Below are 24,283 nucleotides of genomic sequence, written 5' to 3'. Positions count from 1 at the left end.
CCTAACTATACTACTACTAAACTGAGAAAAATCCTAATTTTAAGACTTTCGGTATTCACAGAAGGCATTTAGGAGTCCTAAAGTTAGGAGTCCTAAATTTAGGACTACTAAATTGAGAAAAATCCTAATTTTAAGACTTTCGGTATTCACAGAAGGCATTTAGGAGTCCTAAAGTTAGGACTCCTAACTTCTGTGAATACCGAAATGAGTAAGTGCCTTCTGTGAATACCAAAATGAGTAAGTGCCTTCTGTGAATACCAAAATGGTAGTAAGTTTAGGATTTTGGCTTAAGTTAGTTCTGTGAATCGGGCCCATATTTTCCATAAGGCACTGTTGGATTGCCTTTGTATTGTAGAACAACGCTAATGCAGCTTATTTAGCGAAAGCCCTACTGATTACATCATGGACTCAGAACTCTTGCGAAATCCGGCACTGCACCACTTCTTCCCATTTATGGAACACGGGTCTGTGTGTTTTCACGCAGCCCTGTGTCGCATGTGTTCATAAGTGCAGCCAAAGTATCATACCAATGTTTTTCATTTTCAATGCTAGAGTGACACATAGTGGGCACAAAAGTGTTTGAATTGCATATATTTTTATTACATTAGTACATACACATTGCAGGGCACATTCCGCAAAAATACCTATGATTGATAATCATGTTGGCTCAATATGTACGTTATTTACCTAATGTGTGATAGTGGGTCTTGGATGTGCCACACAGATTCATCATCCAGTCAGGTGCCCGCCACTTGTACAATTCAATAACTGTGTTGACCGTAGCAGCAAAATAAATAATGCATAGTAACTTGGACTTCAAACATCTTTGAAACCTGTAGTTCTCGCTGGTGATTAGTAAACTTCAAGTCTAAATCATGACCAATGTATCTTACGAGAAAGTGTGAGTTATTTAACCACAGAAAAATAAATAAATAATTCAATTATTTTAATAAATAACATTGCTGCCACTGTAGAAGTAGTCATTCCGTTTGTGTAGACACCTCCTGTTCCTCAGGAGGCATAGATTGATTGAAGAAATGCCACCAGTCCAGACAGGAATCCCTCTGGGTTCTTCGTCTTGTGTTTGATGCACTGCATGCAGTGTGGGGCAGAGGGTGGCATGGTTTCCTGCAGTTAAAACATTAACAACTCATCACTTTGAAGTGTTAAAAAGCATCAATTCCCTTCTTGCAGCAATTAGTGATATAAACATATGTGGCATGCACTGGGAAGCAGAAGTGATATTGCGCACCCTTTGACCCCTGATGACACTACACAAATGACCTCTTGTTCCTCCAATCAAACACAGTATACTTTGTAGTGGCGACGGCAAGGTATTTGAACCTTAAAACCTTTTTTATTTTTGTTTCCTAAAGCTGCCTTCCATACCCCCTTAGGCTAGGGCTATCAAATGGCAAGACAAGAGCAGTGGATATTAGCCTGTTACCCCTAATTGACATCCATGGATGTAGGTCCATTCATGTACGTTCTGTCCACACTGGGCCATTGTGCAGATAATTTCCTTCTGTTCGCGGGAGGGAACTGGGGTGCATGTACTAACGTCTGCATGGACACTCGCATGAGGCATCGCAGATTTTCTGTTGTGGGGTTTTAGGTCGAGCCTGGGCAGCGCATGCGCTGCTCTGCGAGGCATAATGTATTAGAGTATCGACTTGAAGTTCTGCCCACATTTTTCATTGGCTTGTGTCATTGTCCTTTGTAAATTCTGGCTTCTGATTAGTTAATAAGCTTGTTAGTCCCTGCTTAGTACTGCCTTGTCTTCATTTGTAACCTCCCATGAGGACTGGCCCTTGTACATATTTTGTTACACGGTATGTCTTATTTAGTTTGTAAGCACTATTTTCTTTGAGTTTCTCCTACTGCAGGCACATCATGCTTTCCTGCAACATTCAGCATGCCATGCACGCTTTCACTTTCAAAGTAGCCCGTGACAATGGCGACCGCGTCTTTGAAGTGAAATTAGTCTTGCATTTACAGAGTTTGAGCTATTGGCATTGTAAATGACAATGCCTTTTATTTGTGTTAATTATCAAAACAGATAAATAAAAGGCATTGTCATTTACAATGCCAATAGCTTAAAATCTTGCAAATGCAAGACCTATTGCATTGGAAATGCTTGTTTTAGGTCTCACCTAGATAGCGCATGCGCTGTCTCTTCGAGACATGCTGTATTCAAGATATGGGCAGTATCTCCGCCCATTCCCCCCGCCCCCACTCTCCCATGTTTTAATTGGCTCATTTGACTGCCTTTTGAAAATTTTTTTTTTTTGTTTTGTTAATTTGTTTAGTAGTCCCTCCTTTTCTACTGTTGTAACCTCCCATTAGGACTGCCCCTTTCTCATGTAATCTTACACTGAATGTTTTATTTACAATTTGTGAGCACTCTTTTGTTAACCCCTTCAGCGCTGCGCGGATTCCCCCGCGGTGCTGAAGGGTTCGAGCGCGGGCGGGGCCATGACGGAACGGTTCCGTCATGAGCACAGCTCAACCGATGCTCATGACGGAATCAAATTCCCAGAAAGTCCATGAGCTTTGAAAAATTAAATCCTCTTTTCTTGGTTTACCTAGCGATTCTCCCGGTATGTTTAGGTATGTCTCTTTGCTTAAAAGTCCTAGTACTCTCAGTCTGACCAGGTGAGTTAGCCCCCAAAAGTCTTGATTAAGGTTTTCTAGAATCTGGTCCATAGTTTATTGAAAAGTCTCTACTGACCTTGCAAAAAGCATGCCAACTTCTCATGACCTATTTGCTTACAAGGTCTTTCGATCTATAATTCGAGAGCAGGTACTTGCTTCTTCCTCCTGAATTAGAGCAGGCTTACAAAAATCATAAAAATGTTACTAGACCTGCAGGTCTAGTGATATAATCCACTTGGCCTAATTATAATGCTCTTGACCCATAAACTGGTTTCAAATTGTGTGATCCTGGGCAAATATTTTAATTCACTGAGCTGCCATTTTCTTCTTTATCACATAAGGGAGCACTTTCAAATACACAAGTTCATCATATCTCCTGTACAAAAACCACTTTTGTTTGATTTGATAGACTAAAACTTTGCTCTATAATCCAAATCTCGCCACACATAGGATACACATGACCACTGACTTGCCTCTTAGTTCATTAACCACATTGTCATCAAGGCGGGGTAGCAATGTTTCTCAAATCATTTAAAAAATATATCTGAAGCATGAAGTGGTAGCATACTTGTTTGCAATCAGCAGATTTCTATTGAAATGGCCACATTTCCCACTGACGTGGCTTTACTGATAAAACGATAGTGTATAAAGTTTAGAAATCGAGTTTCTGCAAATATTTGTCATCTACATATCACCAAGTAAAGTGTTCTGATTTGTTTTGCTCCAATTTCCTATCCTTTGTTTGCATCACACTTCTGAATTACAAAAAAAGTTATTTCGTAATTCATGATATATTTTGAAATACTTATACTATTCATTTACAAGCTGTTTAAATGTTGTTTACTAGAAAAAAACACCCTTTTGTTTCACAAAGCTTGTCAGAGGGCTCACTTGACAAAAACCTCCAATTGTAGTTAGAGAAAATCGAGTAAACACGAATTTCCACGATAAGATAAGGAAACAATTAGTAAAAAGACAAATTTACATTTGACCTCTGTCCTTAAACAGCAAATGTGTCAACAAAAAAACAAGATTTAAAGGTGTCTTTATTGCTCATTCACTTTCCAAATGAACAGAACACCTGTTCCTTTCAGCTTAAGTTCACTGCCAGTACTGACAAGTAGGTGCTAAAATGTCATAGCATGTGGGCGAATAGATATTTTGAGCCCTGGAGAGGATCAACTACTTAGCCACAAGTAGAAAATAGGATATAGATTTCTCCATTACTGAGTGCAATGAATTTCAAGCATTTTTGTGAGTGGGCTAGACTATTTTAAGAGTATTATATATCATGAACATTTAATATAACGCAGATATTATTGAACAGTTTTACAAGGAAGTTCTTCATCTTTCTCTTATGACGTGGCTGCATTCCTTGCACTGTTTTTGTTAACATGTTTGGGGAAGCTTGTCAGACGTTATGGTGGCACTTGAATAACAATCTACATGTGGACTCACTTCTGTTTAGACCAGGCGGCAGAGGATCTTGCACAAGCACATTATTCAAAGTATAAAAAACATCATCCTTGTGTTTTAGTGGCATTTCCACTTGAACTACCTTATAATTATTAATTGAAAAAGAGAATCCTTGGAAATGTCAATAGGTCTGGCTTTAAAGGAATGTTGTACATTAAGGGGAAGCACTATTATTAAATAGCCTGCAAATAGATCTATATTTGTGTGGAAGCAAAGAACTGTTGAATAATATTGATGTAGGATAGAACGTCGGGTGACAATTGCACTGTCAAGCCAGACCTAAAAATCCACGTATGCAAATGATTGCCCTCCTCCTATCTGTGCTTCTTTCAGAGAGAAATACAACATAAACAATCTAGTTATCTGAGGCACTTTAATAACATTCCAGTGTCGTGTGTTCCTTGAAATTCAAGCTTAAGCAGCTGGATAAATAAGCAACATGATTTACAGCTGTGACAAGCAAGCACTTTTTTTGTGGAAGCACACAGCTACTGCATAATCTAAATATGTATTCTTTACAGCCCTGCTCTAGTGATGATCGTGTAATTGGGTAACAGCTGCATTGTTGGGCCTGACCGTAATGACTGACTCACATTGTACACTAAAAATAAACAAATAATTAAATTGGAAGCAGAAGCCTGGGGCCCTGCAAAAGCGCAAGCCTGGGTCACGATTGTCTGTTGGACATTCACTTATGATGGAATGGGCCTAGGCGTACTACTGGGGTGGACGTTGCCTAATATGTCCTGTTCAGGGGTTAACCTACAACAATGATAATCCCAATTAAATGGATTGAAAATGATATGCGTGGCGGAGCGCCATCATTAATTTAGTGCTTGTTGCATTTCTATCCGCGTTTTAGACGCGGCCAGCTGGGCCGGCGGGAATTAGCTGGGGCCCCATCTGTGTTGGCAGATGTCCTGCTCGTTGATCTCGCACTCCTGCTGCTGCACTTAGGACAGCCACACTCCCTGCTTTCTATTTTAGGGAGGTCTGAGGCTGCACATTGATTCCTGTGCCATCTCTTCATGTGCAGCAGAATGTGACAGAGCTGGGCCTTCGGTGAACCCAGTGCCCTCCATGAGAGCAGCGTCGTCTGTGAGAGCAGCACCTTCTGTGGAGGCAAGGCCTTCCTTCAGAGCAGATCCTTCTGTGATAGGAGTGTCTTCTCTGAGAGCAGCATCTTCTAAGAGAAAAGCCTCGCCCTCACCTGCTGTTTGATTCCTTGGTCCAGGGGGACCACAACAACCAGCCTCCCTTGCCCCCTTGCGGCGCCTGGCTGCCAGCATCAATAAGCAGTGCCAGGAGGCACTTCAAAACTGGCCGCGGGCTCACGTCTGCGCCAGTCAGACCCCGGAGGAGGCTGGGCTGGGCCTGCTCTCTTGGTCCTGTAATGTGGGCTACTTGCAAGCGGTCTTGAGGTGTTAACTCTCGTTTAGATCACAAAGGACCACGTAAGGTAACGTTATTGTACTAGCTCTTGAATGACAGCTATTTAAAGGCGTTGGCTTAATACAACATGGGGAAGCGAAAGCCCACTCCGGCCAAGAAAACCACCAATACCACTCTTGACGGCTTCCTGCAAAAGGCGGTGGGAGGTATTAATAAGGAGATGGAGCGCGCGGAACGTAGACTTTCCCTGGCTCCACCACCTGAACTACCGCCTGTTAACCAGCCATTATTCCCAAACAACAACCCCCATACTGGTACAGTAGAAAGTATCTCGGAGGACAGGTCTCAAGTCCCTATTGTTCCCACTGTAATTTTCTTATCACAGGGTGAGTCACAAGGGCCATGGGATGTTGAAGAAAGCCCTTGCATAACATCGACGGAGCCTGGCAAATTGTCCGCGATAGGAGGAAAGAGGAAGCGAACAGAGAGAGTGGGGACTGCCCATAAGATGAACAATCAGTCGCCCAAAACAAAAAGATCTAAACAAACTCACACTGCAGGAAAAGTTGTTAAGTCGTCTACTGGAGGGATAGCTGACGTTGGGATGGATGGGCTTCATATTTTAACTGGAAAACTGAGCAACTTAGTTCCGGAGGTTCTGGCACCAATTTTGGTGAGACTAACCAACATTGAGGAGCAGCTAACTATTGTTTGTAAAGCCTTAGTACCAGTAGAAGTAACTTCACCACATATCTCAACTGAGAAAGGCTTATCGGCAAGGGGTATAGCCAAAGGGCATGGAGGCAACCGGTTGGAGGTTATATCTGACAGGGTGGCCCCTAGGAAGGTACCACTTATCCCTAGTGTTATCCCCCCACACCATGGCCGTATACAAGAGACCACAAACACTAGCACACTGGTAGAGCTAGCAGAGAATCCTGTTCCTCATGAAAACTCCCTCCCACAGAGCCAACACCTGGGTCAGGGCGTCTTGTCCCCCAAAACTTCCAATTTGAGGATGGGGTAGATCTTCCTTTAGAGATATAAATTCTCACAGTTGCTTAGATGGCACCCCAGGCGGGAGTGGGATTTTAGACCGGTTACACCTGCCCCCAGAAAGTACCCCCATACCTTGATTTTAACGGGGGTCCCAAGGTTATCTCCCAATCAAAAAGAAGCCAGAGCCTTATAAATGAAGCAGTTCACTGGTGCTCTAAAAAAAAAAACCACCTCATTTTAATTGGTTTGAGCACATTATTATGGTTAGACGGGTGTGCTGGATTGGCGACACTAAGAAAAGCATTGGAGGGGACTGTGTTGTGCTTAATTTTAGCGACGCGAAGTGTGTCTACGGTGCCCTAAACCAGTTGAAAGACTCACCTACCAAACAGATAAAGGCTCAACCTTTGGGTTTCTTTTACCCTCCTAGTTAGATTTTGCCCCCCCCCCCCCCCCCCCCCCAGCATATGGCCAACTCGGCCCAGACACATCATTGATGCCCCTATGCGCCCCTCCTCCTTTCACCCTACTAGGTATGAGGCACTCTCAGACCTAACCGAGATTGATTGGCTAACTAGACAAGCTGGTGGGTACATAGATAATGATATAAAAGGCCACCTATATGGTGATGTAGGGGGAGCTAGGACCAAGGAGACATATGGCAACACAAAGCCCCACAAAGACCATATCATAAATTCCGCTGGTCCTTCGGGAAGGAGAACATGAATAGCCTGACATTTTGCAAGGCGGCTGTAAATATAACCCCTGATAATAGGTGTCCGGGGGAGGGGACACTACAGACACCCGTGACCAGTCCACTGGTCTCACTAGCCATATCACCTGATATGGATCTGACTCACTCTATACCCCCAGTTAAGCTAATCTGGAATATAGCAGGTATTCGCTTGAAACTAACAGATGAGGTTTGGTTGGAATTCATTAGGGGTTTCGATGTATTCTGTCTAGAGGAGAAGTTTGCTAAAGAAAGTATACAGATGGATGGTTATCAGGCCCTTGATATGCCTGCCACAGCATCGTCGTTGGGGAGGGCAAAAGGAGGGTTGATAACCTTATTCTCAGTTAGATTTGGTTACATAAAAGTTTTTTGTGTAGGATCCTCTCAGTGGTTTCAATTGATTATGATTGTTAACATGCTCCAGGTGAGAGACCTTCTTGTAATTTGATACTATAATATTTTTGACCCAAAGAATTGTCATCTCATAGAAGCCTTGCAAATGGCAATCGCTAATGTTTCTGGGAAGTGGCTACCTTTATGTGTTTTATGGGTGGGGGATTTTAATTGCACATCCTGTGAATACAGTAATGAGTTTGTGGTCTCTTGGACACAGATGATCAGCCTTTGGCACATTTTATTCACACCCCGTGGGGAGAGGCACTGAATACCATTATCATTGAGAACAACTTGGACAGTCTGTTTAATAGTTTTTCAGTCCAGTGCCCTACTTTTGTTGGCGGGGTAGGGAAAGTTCTATTGATTTCATGTTTATTTCTAGGGAGTGCTCCTCACTGGTATGTGATTTTCATGTGGATCCAGAAATAGCTAGTGACCATAACCCACTAATTGTTTCACTTGTAGTAATAGCCAGAACCACAGGGGGGATGGTCGCCTGACTGATTATAATCGCAACATAGGTGTAAGTGTAAACTGGGGAAAAATAAATCCAACACTTTTTGAGGAGGAAATAGTTAGATCTAACTTCGACCTGCTCATGGATTGTTTGGAGCAAGACTCTTCCTCATCCACAATTATAAAGAACTTTGAACGGCTCTGCATTAATGTAGCTAATAGATTAACATGCCCAGCTAGGCCCAACCAGCACCGTGAGAGCCGCTGGTTTAATGCAGAATGCTCTAGAGCCCACAAGATCTTAAAAACCTCCCTCCAGACACAGCCCCGTTACAGAGTACAAATAAAATGCGGGAGACGCCATTATAAAACCACCATCAGTGAAAGAAAAGAGGAGCTGAGGCGCATAGCGTGGGATGATCTGGAGAGAGCTAGCGCTCCTAGAGATAGTAAAAGCTTCTGGGCCATCATCAATCGACCCCAATTCACTGAGGAAGCAGGAAAAATGGAGTCATTGATCCCGGGTGATACCTGGGAACTACATTTTGCGCCTATCTTTAATCCAAATGGCAGGGAGCTGTCGATGCTTAATGAGGAGCTCCCGGCCGATATGGCACAGGCAGTAGAGCTTAGTGCCTCACTTACGGTGACTGAGGTGGAGGATGCACTCGCAAAGGGGATTAGTAGGAAGGCTCCAGGCCCAGATGGAGTTCCACTAGATCTTTTTAAGTTAATTATAAATCTTTGTGCACCCCTGCTAACTCAAGTTTTTAAATCGGTGGTGCCTGGTCCAATTCCAGTATCCTGGAAAGGGGCCATAGTTGTACCCCTGTTTAAAAAGGGAATAGAAATTATCCTGCCTGTTATAGGCCTATTTCCCTTATTGACTCTACCGCTAAAGTACTGGGTAAGTTAATCCTTGCCCGACTAGAGACATGGGCAACTAGTAAGGAGATTATCTCAAAAGCGCAATATGGCTTCCAGTGGGGATTGGGAACAACAGGGCAGTGCCTAAATTTGTTTCTGATCATGGGCAACGACATGAAGGCAAAGAGTGGCTCTATCCACCTTTCCTTCATGGACTTGTCCTGTGCATTTGATACTGTGAACAGGGGGAAATTGTGGGCACTAATGACAGAAATGGGCTTTGAAAGTGCACTAATCCTGCTCCTTAAAAGGCTACATACTAACACATCTGTTTCCATAAGATTCGGACCACACTGGGAAAGGACGAAGCCTATTGCCTCAAACGAAGGAGTTCGGCAGGGGTGCATTTTAGCTCCTTTTCGTTTTTTAAGCTATACGAATGGCCTGGAAGCGTTTTTATTAGGCAAGAAAATCGATTTTCCTCGCATTAAAGGTCAGACAGTTTCGCTGCTTATGCATGCGGACAATACTGTACTTATGGCCTTGACGGCCAATAGCCTCCAAACCTCCCTGGACGCCTTTACAAATTTTATGGCGGCATTAGACTTAAGGGTACATTTCTCAAAGTCTTACATAATGGTATGCGGCCCAAAAAAGGTTAAAAACAGAAGTTTTGCCACTTACCCGGGTTGATAGATCCGTACCAATCCGGGTTCGTCCCCAGACGTCAGTGCTCTAACAATACCAAACAGCTCTTGCATCTGGTGGACAGATCTGAACCCTTCCCGGCGGAACGCATGATTTTCTCTGTTGACGCTGAGAAATCGTTTGACAGGGTCCATTGGCCGTATCTCAAGGTGACGCTGATTCACTTTGGCCTTCCCAGCCGCTTCATCGACTGGGTTTTTGGTGGCTACGCGAACCCTACTGCTGCGGTGCGAGTGAACGTAATTGTTTCGTCGGCCTTTCCCACATGCAGGGGGACGAAGCAGGGTTGTCCTCTGTCACTGCTCCTGTTTGCCCTGTATATGGATTCCATGGCTTAAAGAGTTCGAGACGATCCTGACATCAAGGGGGCACGTTTCGGGGGGACAGAACACAAACTCTGCTTATATGAGGATGACGTGGTGGCCACGCTGGAGCACCCTATGGAATCCCTACCCGCACTACTGGCTGAACTGGACAGGTTTGCACTGGCCTCGGGTTTAAGATTAAAGTGCACAAGTCACAAGCCCTAGATCTCTCCTTGAAGCCTGGGACACTGGGGCTGCTACAGCGATCCTATCCGGTCCAGTGGACCCATGACTCAATTCCTTACTTAGGTTTGCAAGTCTCCGCTACTATAAAGGCTACCAATGAGACGAACTGCATGGCCATTCTACGGCAGGTCCGATATTCCCTTCAGAAATGGAGACCACACTCGCTATCATGGCTGGGCTGCATAGCAGCTATGAAAATGGTGATATCACCCTAAATTCTCTATCTGTTCCATACACTCCCACTAGTACCCCCAACAGGAATCATACGTTCAATGCAGAGGGACATAGAACGTTTTATCTGGCGGGACCAAAGGACCAGGCTAAGTAGGGAGCTTACCTACAGAGACCCTGTCGAGGGGGGCTTTGGGGTTCCTGACCTACAGGCTTACTGGCGAGCGGCCCAAATGAGCGCACTAGTGGAGTGGTCCCGCCCGGAGTCTGAGAAGCATTGGCTATTTATGCATATCTCTCTCGCTGGTCAGCCTCTGTGGGGGGTTCCCTTCCTCGCGCGCGCAGGGAGACCTCGGAACCTGTACCTCTCCAAGGTGACTCACCCTACCTTATTGGCTTGGGACAGGGTCGCTGCCTCTAGAGGGCTTACGACCTTTCCGTCTCCGATTACACCTATAGTTCATAACCCCGACATTACACCAGGTCTGAACTCTGCGAGGTTCCGTCACTGGACTAAGGAAGCATGCCGTCCTATAGGTCACCTTTTTTATCTCTCTGGGCCCCGATCCTTTACCGACCTTCGCAAGGATCAGGACATACTGAAATCGGAGCTTTATCGCTACCTACAGGTTCGACACTGGGTTCTACAGGGTGACGTGCGGGAGGCGCGGAGAGACACCTCACTCCATTTGAGAAATGGCTGCTCACACGCTATAATGACTCACGCTTGACCTCAGACTTATATAAGTTTACCAAATGCACCCCTGATGTTGGGAAGGGGAGCTAGGCAGAGCCATGACGCAGAAAGAATGGAACGATATTTACTATAGGGCCCTACGTACAGCTCGCAATGTCTCCTCCACCGAGACAGCCACTTAAGTGGCCATCTATTGGTACCTAACCCCTGTTCGACTCCATAGAGGTAACCCTTCCCGCAGTCCGCAATGTTGGAGAGCCTGCGGTTCACTGGGGACCCTTACTCACTTGCTGTGGGACTGTCCTCCCCTTGCGGCATATTGGCAACAGATCCTTGATGATGTAAATTCACAACGCTATTACATTCCCCCTTAAATCCCGGAGGGGTAAACAGATGGCACTAGCCCTGGGGGCAGCGGTTCAAAACATACTCGCCTACTGGGGTACTAAGACGGTCCCAACTAGACTGGGGTGGCTCCACAGATTGTGGGGCATATTGGGGATGGAGAAGATCTCACTTTCTCTGACGAATCCGGGGGCCTCCTTTCACTACCTGTGGGAACCCTTCCTCACGCTACTGATGTCAGAATTCACAGAGCTCACTTGCCCCAAATACCTGAGGCTCCTGAGACTTGCAGAACCCCCCAAGCAGCTAACCCTGAACACTCCTGATACCTAGTGTACTCTCCTATATGGGTCGGTTCCGGCTCGATCTTGACATTCCCAGCTCATAGAGGTATACCTGTCGCATGGGGGGAGGAGGGTGGGGAAGGAGGGAGGGTGTCCTTCTTTCATTCTTGTTGTCATATAATTTGCCAAATGTAATAATTCCACTGCCGGATTGCATTCCGATGAACACAGAGCATGTTGGCTTGTTCGTTGAATCCTTTTTCTTGAAAATCAATAAAAGAAATTTAAACAAAACCAGAAGTTTTAATGTAAGGGGTAAGTCCATTGAAAGGGTGTAACTGTTTGCATACCTGGGGAACATGTTAGCAAGGATATGAAATGGGATTCCCTGATCACGGCTAGGGCACGACCGACAAGTAGAGTAGTGGAGGGGCTCTTCAGGTTTGCCTGAAAGTTAGGCCACAAGCCAGTGCCCGAGCTTGTTACCTTATATATTGCAAAATGCATGTCAGTTGCATCGTATGTGGCCATCAAAGAAGTTGCTCGCTACAAGTGGTGGAGAATAAGTTTATAAAACGTCTGCTGATGATTCCAAGCAGCTCTGCAACCTCATTTTCTCATCGAGAAGTGGGGATGGAATACATAGAAGATCGCATTGGCGCTGCCCCCTTGCTCTTGTGGGCCAAAATTTGGGTCTCAGAAGAGTTACAGTTTTCCAGGGAGATTAATGAAGATTGTATTAATTTGGATAAGTCTGTGAAGATCCCCCGGCTTCGGTTTGTGAGGGATAGGTTATCCGAGATTGGGTTGGGTGATTACTTTGACATCCCGTCGAGTATCCCCACAAACGCGAAGGGTATAATAAAGAGGAGTATACTGTCTGGGCAAATTTGCGTCATTTACCACTGGAGGTACCCGGCCCTAGCTGCCCAAACAGCAATATTACCTATCCTTTACAACGAATAGTCAGATACGTTTTCTTTTAACAAGATTCTGCCTTAGCACTTTGCACTTTTTGGTAGCGTTTCCCAAACAATCTGGGTGGATGGACAACCTTATTTCCTGCCCATGCGACAATAGAACTCCCCAGAGCACCTTGCACTTTACTCTTTTTGCACTTTATAAAGAACCAAGGAGTAGATTTTTGGTAACCTTACTAATGAATATTCGTCCATGTACTTGTATTGAGTGGTACAGATATTTGCAATCACTGATCAATCCTGTTATTTGCACTGCTGTGTTAAATTTTTATTAAAACAGCGATGGGCATCAGGAAACGCTATGAAGTGCAATAATTGGATGGGGAGATGAAATGATTTGTATTTTAATTTTTTTGTCAAATTGGTTCGAAATTCTATGGTCATTATTAAACCTATGTATAAGTATGATCTTAGCTTGCAAAGGAACTTTTATCTTTTTAAAATATTTTTTAGAAAAGAAAATTTCTTTTAAATTTGTATTGTTCGTTTGTCTAAACTTTTGCGGCTGTGTGCCGAGTAAAGTTAATTTGATTGGATTGAAGAAACGGTCTCTCCACTGACCAACTCGAACACCGTTTTAAAACTGAATACACAGTATATCATGTATGATGCGTTACTGAGTATCATGGTTCACTGTTCTTCTGATAGATGGTTCTGATGGATTCTAATTGACCAAAACACTTAATGCCATCTTACCTGTCACATACAGCGTGTAGCGCGCATTACCCTACACTAGCTCAATTGTAAGTACAAAGGATGTATGGATGTTCTACATGTTATGAAACAAATATTAAATTAGAAATAATGTGCCTATTTACTAAATAAATCATTGTTGGCCTGATCATGGATGTATGCAATACCAGAATATATTCAGTTGTATTGATTTTTCCCGTACAAAATGCAATGATTATATGAAGGTATGTTACAGAGATATGCTTTGACTATGAAATATTTTCCATAATTTGCCACTCTCCACTGCTATAGCGTTGAGCTCCAGGACGGGGTGTGACATTATTTCCATGAGATATGAATGTTACCCATTGTGGGGAAGATTTCTGTCTTTCCAGGTAAGTAGAATGGCAACCCGCTCAGATAATGACAGCCTCAAGCCACAATGCTGCGTTTCACTATTGCCCTTTCTATAATGAGAACGATCATAACAGGTCAGCAAAAGCTGAACATCCTAATTCCATGCAAAACCCCGTGTTAGTTGGACCTTGCAGACCGTAGCTTTTCTTTAAAGCACTCTACATCTACAAACAAAGTGCTGACCACAGCAAAACATGTCTTCACTTAACTTCATCTTCCAACGACATAAATAAACATGCTCCTTTATTGTTATTGTAGACAACTAAACAGCTTAGTCACTATTTATTTGGAAAATACATTGTCCTCCTATGAACAACTTATTTTGCATCCACATTGCATCAAAATAAACATATAGTACAAAAACACATAATGGATAGTGTGTACCTGGTCCAATAAAGCTATGTCTGATTCCTATGACATTTCCAAACCATTCAGCCTCCTGTTTACTTTGTCGCCAGAAGCCCCTGAATTCATTATTGAACCATAACACCCATGATGGATGTGCATGTATAGCCCACTGTGCTTGCCACCACTGTTTGTGGGAATCCTTACCATAACTCCTTTGGCATTACTCTCAAAATGGTTGATGTGTGTCAAGAGGGTTTCACCCTCGACAATACCCAGGTGCCTCAACTCCGCTCGAATCACGTTCATCTCCTTTATGTAGCATTCCAGGGCAACTTTTCGGCATTCGGGCTGCAAGAAACAGAACCTGGGCTGTTTGTTGTTCTTTTGAAATTTTAAAACACAACTTCATCTTTCATCACATAGATTAATATATATAGAGAGATATTAAAATGCTAAAACAGACAAGCATTACACAATGCATCTATAGCACTTTTCTGCGTGTCTATCTTACTCCTGAATAATCTGGCATAGGTGGCACAGAAAAGGTGTGCACATTTCAAAGAGGTCTCTAGGAAGGGGGATAGGGCCCATGAAAGTATTTTGGATAAAGGCAAAAAAAGTACATTTTGAAAAAAGTAAGCCGGAATTTTGCTAATCATACATTTGTTATGTTTGAAAAGCATATCTGTAGGCTTAAGAAAATAGACATAAATGTTTAATATATGTCAATACCATGCCTGTTTACATGTATTGTATTATAGCATTTGTATAGCACTTACTATCTCGGGTGCTGAAGCGCTTACTCACACGTATAGCAATCTACTCCATGTGGGGCGTGTGATTTGGAGCATGTTTTGAGCCTATATGGGAAGGGTTATCGTGTTGTGCATGATGACCACTGAGGTGTGATTATCGTGATATGGGATCTATGAGACATAGATGCACAACTTCTAAATATGTTAAAGACTAACCAACTTAGCTGCAGGGGCCCTTGTTTCATCTTCTCCGGGTAGGCCAAAGAAAGCCAACATTTTGAGCACGGTTCCCGTCCTGTACCTCTTTCAGGGTCTCAAAGGCAAAACAAGCCCTGATCAGGTTGTAGTTCAGACCCCAGCTAGCTGGGCATGCTGCACATGCAAGGGTGAGACAAAGGCTGGAAAGGTTGCCTAGCGTTACTCTGCTGTCCTCATCCCTCCATGTATGCCCAATACCTTGTTCTTTCTAGTTTACATAATGAGGCATTGTCCTCAGCTTCTAGAATTTCCTCCCAGAAGAACTTCCGCTTTCCTTATTAGTATTGAAAGACATTTTGGGGTAAAAGAGAGCATTTTTTGAAAGGAGACGTAACCTGCTGCCATTATTTCACCTAGGTGAGCAGCACGGCACTGATTTTGTAGTTTTCAATTTGTTCAGTCATAGCCTAGTTCTTCTTTGACTTGTGTGCCTTGTGAATACTTTTTATATATATATATGCCTTAAATTAACTTCCCTTCCGAACTTCTCTCTGTCCCATTTCTGCTCTACTCTTCCTTCCCTCGCCCATTATCTCTGCTCTCATCTCGAGCCAGAGGCCTTCAAACGAAAAATAAAAAAGTAGCAAATAACAGGGACATCTTAAGGATGTTGGGGCCTTGGGCCAAACTTATTTTGGGGCCCCTATTCAGAACACCTTTGAATCTATGATACAGTTTTAGTTATTTCGTGCCTCACTTGGCAGGTCACTGATAGTGCACAGGTACACTGGTCTAAATTCTAAATGTTTGTTTCTAATATTCAAGGATAATGACCGTGTGTTTTCAATACTTTAATTCAACAGCACTTCACTAAAATAATTGCAAATAATCTCTGTGACCTCCCAACATTTCTAATATGTGAATAGAGCCTGCTCAGCCAGACAGTTGATAAGTCTATCAGGGAAATGCTGGAACCGTTTACCAGCACCCACTTTGCCCATGCCATAAATGTCTGTGATGATTACAATAAACAGGGGCAGCCCTGTTCCCCAGAACCTGGGGCCAACTAACAATGTTAAAGCAACAATGGTTCAGGGAATAATTTTAAAAGAAAATCTTTTTAGAACGAAACATACAACTGATAAAGGACAATTAATCAAAGAAAACATTGCAAAAGATTAAATAAAGTACCCACGACAGTTATCTGAAAGACATTGAAAAATACTCATAAAACACAAAAGAAAATTACAGTTATCAACAGATGCTGGCATGGTTACACAAGAAATACACAGATGGAAAATACTGACTGTAGTGTAAACAAAGGACAATGGCAGAGGAAAAATTAACACTGAAAAACGTTTGTCAAGTGACCAGAAACAACACAATATATGCCTATTCTTAATTTGCCAATGGAAGGCGTCAATGGCATTTCGACCATGCAATTCATTAGGTCATCATCAGGACAAAAAACAAATGTTGGGAGCAACCATCAATTTAAGTTTGTAGACACTCAAATTCTTGGAAACTCGTGTGAGAGGAGCTGGCAATAATAGAAGTATTACATTGAAAGGGGATTTTAGCCTGGAGGTGGTTCCGACTCTAATGCCATTAGGACTCCCGTTTGCCAAGCGAATCCTGACATTTGTCTTTATTGTTAGCGGGAATATTGGTTTTTCCAGGAGGTCCTCTAATATCACTTGAGAGTCTACAAACTGAAATTGATGGTTGCTCTCAATGTTTGGTTTTTGTCCTGATAACGACCTAATGAAGTACATGATCAAAACGCTGTCAACGCCTTCTTTTGGCAAATTAAGAGGAACCATATATTGTGTTCTGTTTCTGTCACTTGACAAACTTATTTTTATGTAAAATTTTCCTCTGCCATTGTCATTTGTTTACACTACAGTCTGTATTTCCCATCTGTGTATGTCTTGTGTAACCCTATGAGCACCAGTTGATAACTGTAATTTTATTTTTGTGTTTTAGGAGTATTTTTTTATCTTTTGCAGTTTTTATTTTGATTAATTGTCCTTTATCAGTTGTATGTTTTGTGCTAAAAAGTTTTTCTTTTAAAATTATTCCTTGAACCATTGTTGCTGTGACATTAAAATGTCTCTGACCAGTAGATATCTGTCCCTGTCCTTCACATCTCGTAATTCTCTCATAATGCTGGTTCCAGCCAGTAGAGTGTGCTGATTGATTCTATTGGATAATTCCGCTTTGGTCTGCTGTGGGAGAACAGAGTCCTTGACTGCCTTGTTCATCCAAGAACTCTGGTCTTGGGCTATGCAGGTCCATTGCAGGGAAAATTAAACTGCTTTAGGGCTGGTCACTATGTCTTGGGCTAGCCTCAGTGATTCCTGGGCACTTGATAACATCTACGCTTCACGTTGCATAGCTATGACCTGTAATTCGCATTAGAAGATACAAGTACGTTGAGCCCTGGGAGCACTCCCTACCACATTGAGGCAGGTCACAAATTCAATATTTTGATCTAGCCTTGTTGAATCCTAGGAAATTGGCCCGTCCTACTGGCCCTTCTCATTGTGAAAAATATGACCCACAATCTGCCTTTAGCAACATTAAAAGATGAAAGTATGCTGAGCCCTGACAGCAAGAAAAATTAAACTACCCCCAACCATATTAAGGCTTGTTGTAATGCCTTCGACTAGCCTTGCTGATTCTTGGCTGCTTAGTGCCATCCTTCTGTCCCTTCACTAGTGAGATACGATCTGTAATCTGCCTTCATCATCCCTTGGAGCACACCCTTACCACACTGAGCCTGATCATGATTGTTCAGGCTCACCTTGCTGAATCCGAGAGAATTGGGCCTGCCCTGCTGACCCATCTCCTTGTGAAGAGGTAACCTGTTTTCTGCCTTTATCGGCATTAGAAGATAAAGGTATGCTGAGTGCTACCAGCTAGGAAAATCGAACTACCCTCTACCATATTAAGGCTGTGCACTGTAAACAGAGTCTCAGGGCAGTGCTTAAATTGAGCTGGTGGTTTCCCGTGATCAGGACTTAAATATCAACACCTGCACTTAGGACAGGCCACCACATGGTGGCACATTTGGTCTATTTTTTTGATGTTTAATATTTAAAATACAGCCATCTAAGTCATTTTCGTAGCTTTGGGTGGCCGGAACTATTCTGAATTGTCACATTTGTAGAGCCTCATGGTTAGCAGTTGTACTGGTACTGTCATTGGCAGCGCTGGCAGTGCCAGTGGGCAGTACAAGCTGCAGGGCCTCCTGATAAGGGCCCTGGCATTTCTTTGTTTACAAATTAAGCACTGGCTCTTGGACTAGCCTTGATGAATCCTAGGCAATTGGTCTAATGCTGCTAACTCTTCCCATTATGACCTGCAATCCTCCTTTACCAGCATAAGAAGATGAATGCATGCCCTGCCCTGCCAGCCAGGAAAATCAGACTGCACCCAAGACTTTTAAGGCAGACGGCAGTGTCTCGTGCTGACCTGACTGACTCCTGGGCAGTGGGCTCATCCTCTGCCACTACAACATTGCGGGCATGTCACTCATACTCTCCCATCATCAACCTTTGAAGTTGAATCACATTGTACCCTGCCATATAGTAACTACCATGTTCCGCCTACTCCTTTTAGGCCGAAGAAGGCCAACATTTTGAGCAGGGGTTTACGCCTCAAGCTACTCTGAGGCCCTCAAAGGCTCTTAAAGGTGGACAAGCACCCAGGGAGGTGTGACTGGTGCCACCGCACCGGGTGCTGACTTTGCATGGGGTGCCTGTTAGCTAGTTTATATTGTTTTTAAAAGCACCCGCTGCAGCGTTCCCGACCTCCAGCAATTTTCAGCCAACAATAAACATGTCAAGCCTACTCCATTGATTGATGCTCTTCCTGGAGAGAGAGTTTTGTCTAGTGGAAGTTTTCACTGGGGGATGTTTTGGTTCTTCTTAAGGTAGTGCAGAGGGTTAATATGCCTGCTGCAGAGAATGTGTACCATGCAAATCATGAAATGAACATAAATCAGTCAGGGGGTTACTGCTTTCATCAGAGACTTCCTTTTGTTACTTGCAGTTTATAAGTTAAAATGCTAAAAAAAAAAAAAAAAACTGTGAGCTATTAACTGAAATGCAGACTTCTAGTATAGATTAGAGCGTATTCATTTTTTCCCCCAGACTTTCAATATCCTAATGTTGTACAAAGTGTTGGTTTGGGTAGAAATCAATTCCAATGATTAAAGATAATCCCCAACCATGGTCTTACATTTTAAATTCTGAGTTTGTGCTTCTCCAGACTAAGCCCCCCTAAACTATACTGCCTACCAGTATGGATGACATATAAATCCTACCACTCTCTCTTTTGTAACGTTTTCTATTCATTGCTTTACACCCACATGATTGAGTAATGTGTGTGCAATGTAAAGTGCTCTGACACCCTTCACTTTTATGAGTGACACTATAAAACTAATTAAATGCATCTGAGTGACAGTGGTTATGGAGACTGTTAAGGGTTGGTGGTAGTGCGGGAATCCGTTGTGCAGGTGGTCATTGGGGAGGGGCGCCAAAAAACATTATCGCACTGGGCGCCACCAGTGCTAAAGCCGGCCCTGCGAGCACCAGTTGGCTGAGCCCTTGTTGGGTTGTAGGTAAGGCCCCAGCTATCCGAATATGTTATGATTTAATTTGCACACGTGTAGGATGGGATTGTTGTGATTTACCAAAACACCAGTAAATCACAGCCATACGTAAGCAGTAAACAGCATGTCGTAATTTAAGTGTGTTTCAGGACCCCTGGTCGGTCAGCCCTATTCTTCATCAACAGTTCTGTGTCTGAGAGTAAGTTGAACAAAAAAAAAAAAAAAAAAAAAGGGCACATGTGAAAAACCGAATGCGGTTTTCAGTCAGCTTGCCTGCGGTCACATAACCTGCTTTCTTAGACTGCAGTCAGCTGCAGCCACACGCTGTGCTTTTTAAACTCAACAAAACCTTTTCACCACACACCCCCAGCAGCTTCCGTCGTATACTCTACATGTAGAGCAGCTGTACTCCCGGGACTGTCTGAAGTGAAATCATTTTAGTGCCTCCGCTCCACGCTTATTTTTTCATGTGCACCTCTCCAAACCCGCTACTAAAAGCTGCACTCAAACCTTTTGCTGGCGGCTGCGGTGCCCACAGTAGGGGGACTCTGAGAGGCAAACCCCTGTATGGTCTACTCTACGCACAGCGTGCGTGACGCCGCATGCGTAGGCTGCTGATTCATGGAAAGGAGTCCACGGAGTCCCCGAGTTAGTAATCTCGTTAACGCCATTTTACACAGGCACACAACTGCAGGCAGGCGCTGTGCTATGTAACTTCGGGCCATTGCAACTTTAGGGAAGTGCCGCAGTCCGACGCTTGATTCACAACGCATTTGTAGAACTGACACTTGGCTGTGCAGATAGCATTCACGAGTGCAGATTAATGTTATTCCCAAAATACATACGAATTTGTACTATTTACTCACATGTAAATCTATATCAGCATGCTGTAATTTTACATGTCAGTAAATATTCTCACTGGGACGGTTGTGTGCATTCCGTGGCGAGGCTAGCAGCAAAAGTTGGAGTTGTGTATAATCCCAAACCTTTTACAGGTAGTTTCCCACCCTGGAAACGGTTGGGTAATTACACATGTTAATTCAAGAAGGAAATCGGTGTTTATGTCGTTGTCTGTGTATCTATCGCACAGATTTTTTTTACAGGAAATTTAATTTCCCTGGAGTAAAAAATAGCAAATGCACGGACTCATTAGATTTTTCATTTGGAAATGTCCCCCAGGTACATATATGAATGTGTAAATATTTACTCCTGTGCATGCTCTGTGAAGCTACAAGAGCCGCAGGTTTTCAGCAGTACTCCTGGAATTCTGTATGAATACTAAGAAACCCAGAAGAATGTTGCTCCAAATGCAGATCTAGCAACACAGGAGCAACTGTTCTACATTTTCTGATTGGGTCTATAGTCCTTATCAAGTAACAGTCACCCAAGAAAGTACTGAAAGAGTTGTGCCATTAATAAGTCCCACATGCCGCAACAGTAAGGGACAAAATCACTAAGACTTTGTTTTGGCTTTCTGTTGTACTGCTGGTTTAGCCCTGAATTCCAGTAGTAAGGCAGGAATACTCTAGGTTTACTCTTAAAATTCAGGAGTAAGCCAGTAGTACCCCAAGAGTAAGTTGCACATATTCATGGCAGTATCTTGGGCAATAAATTTGAATATTCATATCTGAAGAACAAACGCCTGGTTTCTACTCTATAACAGATCAATTCTGTCCAAAAGCACATACTTGTTCTCATTTTATAAATGTTACTTTGTCCTACCAATTTTAAAATTGCTCATTTATGTACATTATCTGCTTTTTTATTGGTTTGTGCTACAACTGTTTATATATGTATTTGATTGCAACTTTTGTATTGCATACCCTTGCATTATCAAAAAACATCAAGTGATAGCAGACCAATGCTATTGAGATCATAATAAATGGCACTTTATAGAACCTGGGGTGCTTCCTTCAGCTTAAATAATAATTTTGCTTATCTCCAACTCAGTAGTGTTAATTTTAAGAACATCAAACGGCTGATAATAGTACGAGATTCGTACCTGTAAACTCCAGTTTACGCTGGGACCAACGGGAGCTGCCACTCAACCCTTGGGTGTACGTCTCGAGCTAGTAGCCATTTGATGTGGCTGTGTGTGTGTTATATTTTATGAACCTAGTCAGCAGTGGTTCATTTCCTGAGTCCCTAGAGTTAGTGTTCTGGTGCAGACTGTTCAAATCCAGTCATTACTTAAGACCTATCAGGAGTTCTTGAGACAAAGGCATGATGTAGCAGAGAGGCCTTTCATAATCATTATAACAGGGGAAACACCTTGAAGGGGCAAACATCTCAGACAAATAGAAATGAAACCGCAAAAACCATTGCATAAAATAACCTCACTGGAGTGCACAGGTAATTGACAGTCTTTGGGTTATCTTACATCTTAGTGAAATTGAATTTAATGTTTGCGAAAAGGGTAGCCTTTCATGGTGTGGGTTTGGGTCATAAGTATGGTAGAGTTGGGGATAGAGTAGGAGGAATGGGGATGGCTAAGGGACTATCTCCCCCGTTTTCAAACAGAAAAAGAGAATTAAAAGAAAAGAAGATCCCAAATAGGGCTTAATTTCTTGAAATTGACAGTCCAAATGTTCTAAAAAAAACACAGGGATATAGACCCGGTGCTTTTTCAGCCCTAAATTAGTCTTATGAAATTAATCTTAAACGTGATGTTTGCTCCTGAAAAAAAGACATGGAGCATGATGGCTCGCAATTATTAAAAGCGCTAGAAAAGAAAGAAATATTCTATTACCTTCACGCTTTCAGGTGTATACAGCTGTTCATCAATATCCTGAAAGGGAACCCCAAAAAATCAGTTCTATGGAATTGGTTTTTTTTCATATTGTAAAGGCAAGAGAACTCCTGATGAAAGAAATGGTCTACTCACCCCTTGAAGGCCCTTTTTCAGCTGCTTAACATCCACCATTGCCGCTTTCAACAGAAGCTGCTCTGATCTCCCATTGGCTTTAGTTGGCGCACCTTCTGCATAAATGGCCAGCATCAGCACAGCAGAACATAAAAAGAGTGCTCTCTGCATAACTGAGGTTCTTATTTCACTTGAAGTGAAAAGCCAGATTTAAGTTCCCAGTTGGACAATGACCAAGTGGCTGACGTACTGGTATTGAATCAAAGAGCCCATTTATACCCTCTAATGGAGCGGAAAGTGTAAGGGGTGGAAATTTGAAAGTTTAGATATTACTGTTGTCACTAAATGCTGTATCTCAGAGTGTCTAGCGCAAATCAGGTTAGTTTCTTTTTTTCCCTTTCTGATGACTATTTGGAATTTTTTGAAAGAGTTGTTTTTCTGAATGGATTTCGGTGAAGTCCCTCCTGGTGACGGAAGATCTCACTCCTCCAGTTCACGCCACTTCATGATGGGCTCTGTTTTTTGAGTGCACAACTGTTGTTTATTTGCGCCCCTCACGTTGTAAGCTGGGTCAGGGCTTGCAGATCATAAACCATACATTTTTTTTAGCTAACACCTTTTTGTGTTTAGCATGATAGAAAAGTAGAACTGGCAAAAACACTACCTTAAAAAGTTGTTGATCAAACAGCCGGAAGAATGCTGGCTTCCTGTTTGGTTACCTGTCACTTTCTGCAAAAGCAGCCGTAGTAAATGTGCCTATGAAAGAAAGAGAAGTGCAGCCACATAACCTCTACCTGAGCAAATAGGTAATTAAATACATATAAAGTCTAATTTAGAAAGAGGTGGTGATATACAATGCTCGTGAATGCTCATTCTACCCTGCCAGGTCTGTCAGCACAGCTTAGTGAGTGTGTTATTTTCTGCTGTTGCCCATTTTTGCGGTTCTTTCAGCCACAAGGGTTTATATAGCAAGTGCGTTTGATGCCTTCCATGACATGGCTATTCTCCTCTACAATAGGACATTGCCAAGGTCAATGACCTTGTTTGTGGAACTAGATTTCTTGGCTCTGGGCATTAGTTCCAATAGGTAGACCTCCTGACTGCACACCAGATGCTTATACATTATTTCTGACACCAGGGGCACGATCAGCGCCAGGGTACCCGTAGGGTGTTTGTTGCGCTTTATAAATGTCATATACAATACAATACAATCTTTTAAGTTCAAAAGAATTTTATTAGACAAAATAAAGGTGTCAATGCAAAAGAAAACCTAAAGCATAACAGCAATATGAGCTACACAGTAGAACATGACTATGAAAATAAACATGAGATTAAGAAACAGCAAATAATTGAGGCTAAATAACAAAAAGCAATATTGGAGGTAATGCGTAATAAATGAATTATAAAAAATGTAAAGGAACAAGCAGGTCAATCAAGGAGGCTTAGAGACCTCCTGCTGAAAGGGAGGCAAATGAGACGAGCGTTTGGCACAAACATCAAGGTACGGGGTTACAGGAAGCCAAAGGTCCTGTCTCTTTTTGGCCAAATTCAGGGGGTAAACAAAGACAGTATCTAGTCTGTGATTGTGACATACATTGTATCACCATGCTCTAAAAGAAATATTAGCAACATTTTTCCAATTAACAGTAATTTGCTGGAATGCAACAGCTAGCAATAGGTCAACAATTTGCATATTAAA

At 42.8% G+C, this 24,283-nt stretch overlaps 1 protein-coding gene across 2 annotated transcripts; it reads right to left on the bottom strand.

Moving 5' to 3' along the window:
• Window positions 1–629: 629 nt before the first annotated feature.
• LOC146862363 (interleukin-15-like) lies at window positions 630–22,755 on the bottom strand. Of its 2 annotated transcripts, XM_085643261.1 has the most exons (4): window positions 22,606–22,755; window positions 22,471–22,509; window positions 14,355–14,498; window positions 630–1,128 (listed from the first exon to the last, which is right to left on the bottom strand). In XM_085643261.1, exons 1-4 carry the CDS (start codon window positions 22,753–22,755, stop codon window positions 1,012–1,014), a joined length of 450 nt encoding a protein of 149 aa, XP_085499387.1. In that variant the 3' UTR covers window positions 630–1,011. The 2 variants fall into 2 exon arrangements, 1 of the variants encoding a protein (XP_085499387.1); XR_014978432.1 differs by lacking the exons at window positions 630–1,128; window positions 22,471–22,509; window positions 22,606–22,755 and adding an exon at window positions 20,232–20,337 and having other exon boundaries at window positions 14,367–14,498.
• Window positions 22,756–24,283: the final 1,528 nt, after the last annotated feature.

The sequence above is a fragment of the Triturus cristatus genome, chromosome 2_2 (assembly GCF_964204655.1).
Source record: "Triturus cristatus chromosome 2_2, aTriCri1.1, whole genome shotgun sequence".
NCBI classification, from domain to species: domain Eukaryota; kingdom Metazoa; phylum Chordata; class Amphibia; order Caudata; family Salamandridae; genus Triturus; species Triturus cristatus.
The sequence above is the reverse complement of the archived record's forward strand: the minus strand, read 5'-3'. Positions and strand labels throughout refer to the sequence as shown.

Coding starts and splice junctions, on each gene's coding strand:
- LOC146862363 (XM_085643261.1), bottom strand. CDS start 22,755: ATGCAGAGAGCACTCTTTTTATGTTCTGCTGTGCTGATGCTGGCCATT. Junction 22,510..22,605: donor TGAAAAAGGGCCTTCAAGGG/GTGAGTAGACCA, acceptor GTTCCCTTTCAG/GATATTGATGAACAGCTGTA. Junction 14,499..22,470: donor ATACACCTGAAAGCGTGAAG/GTAATAGAATAT, acceptor TGTTTCTTGCAG/CCCGAATGCCGAAAAGTTGC.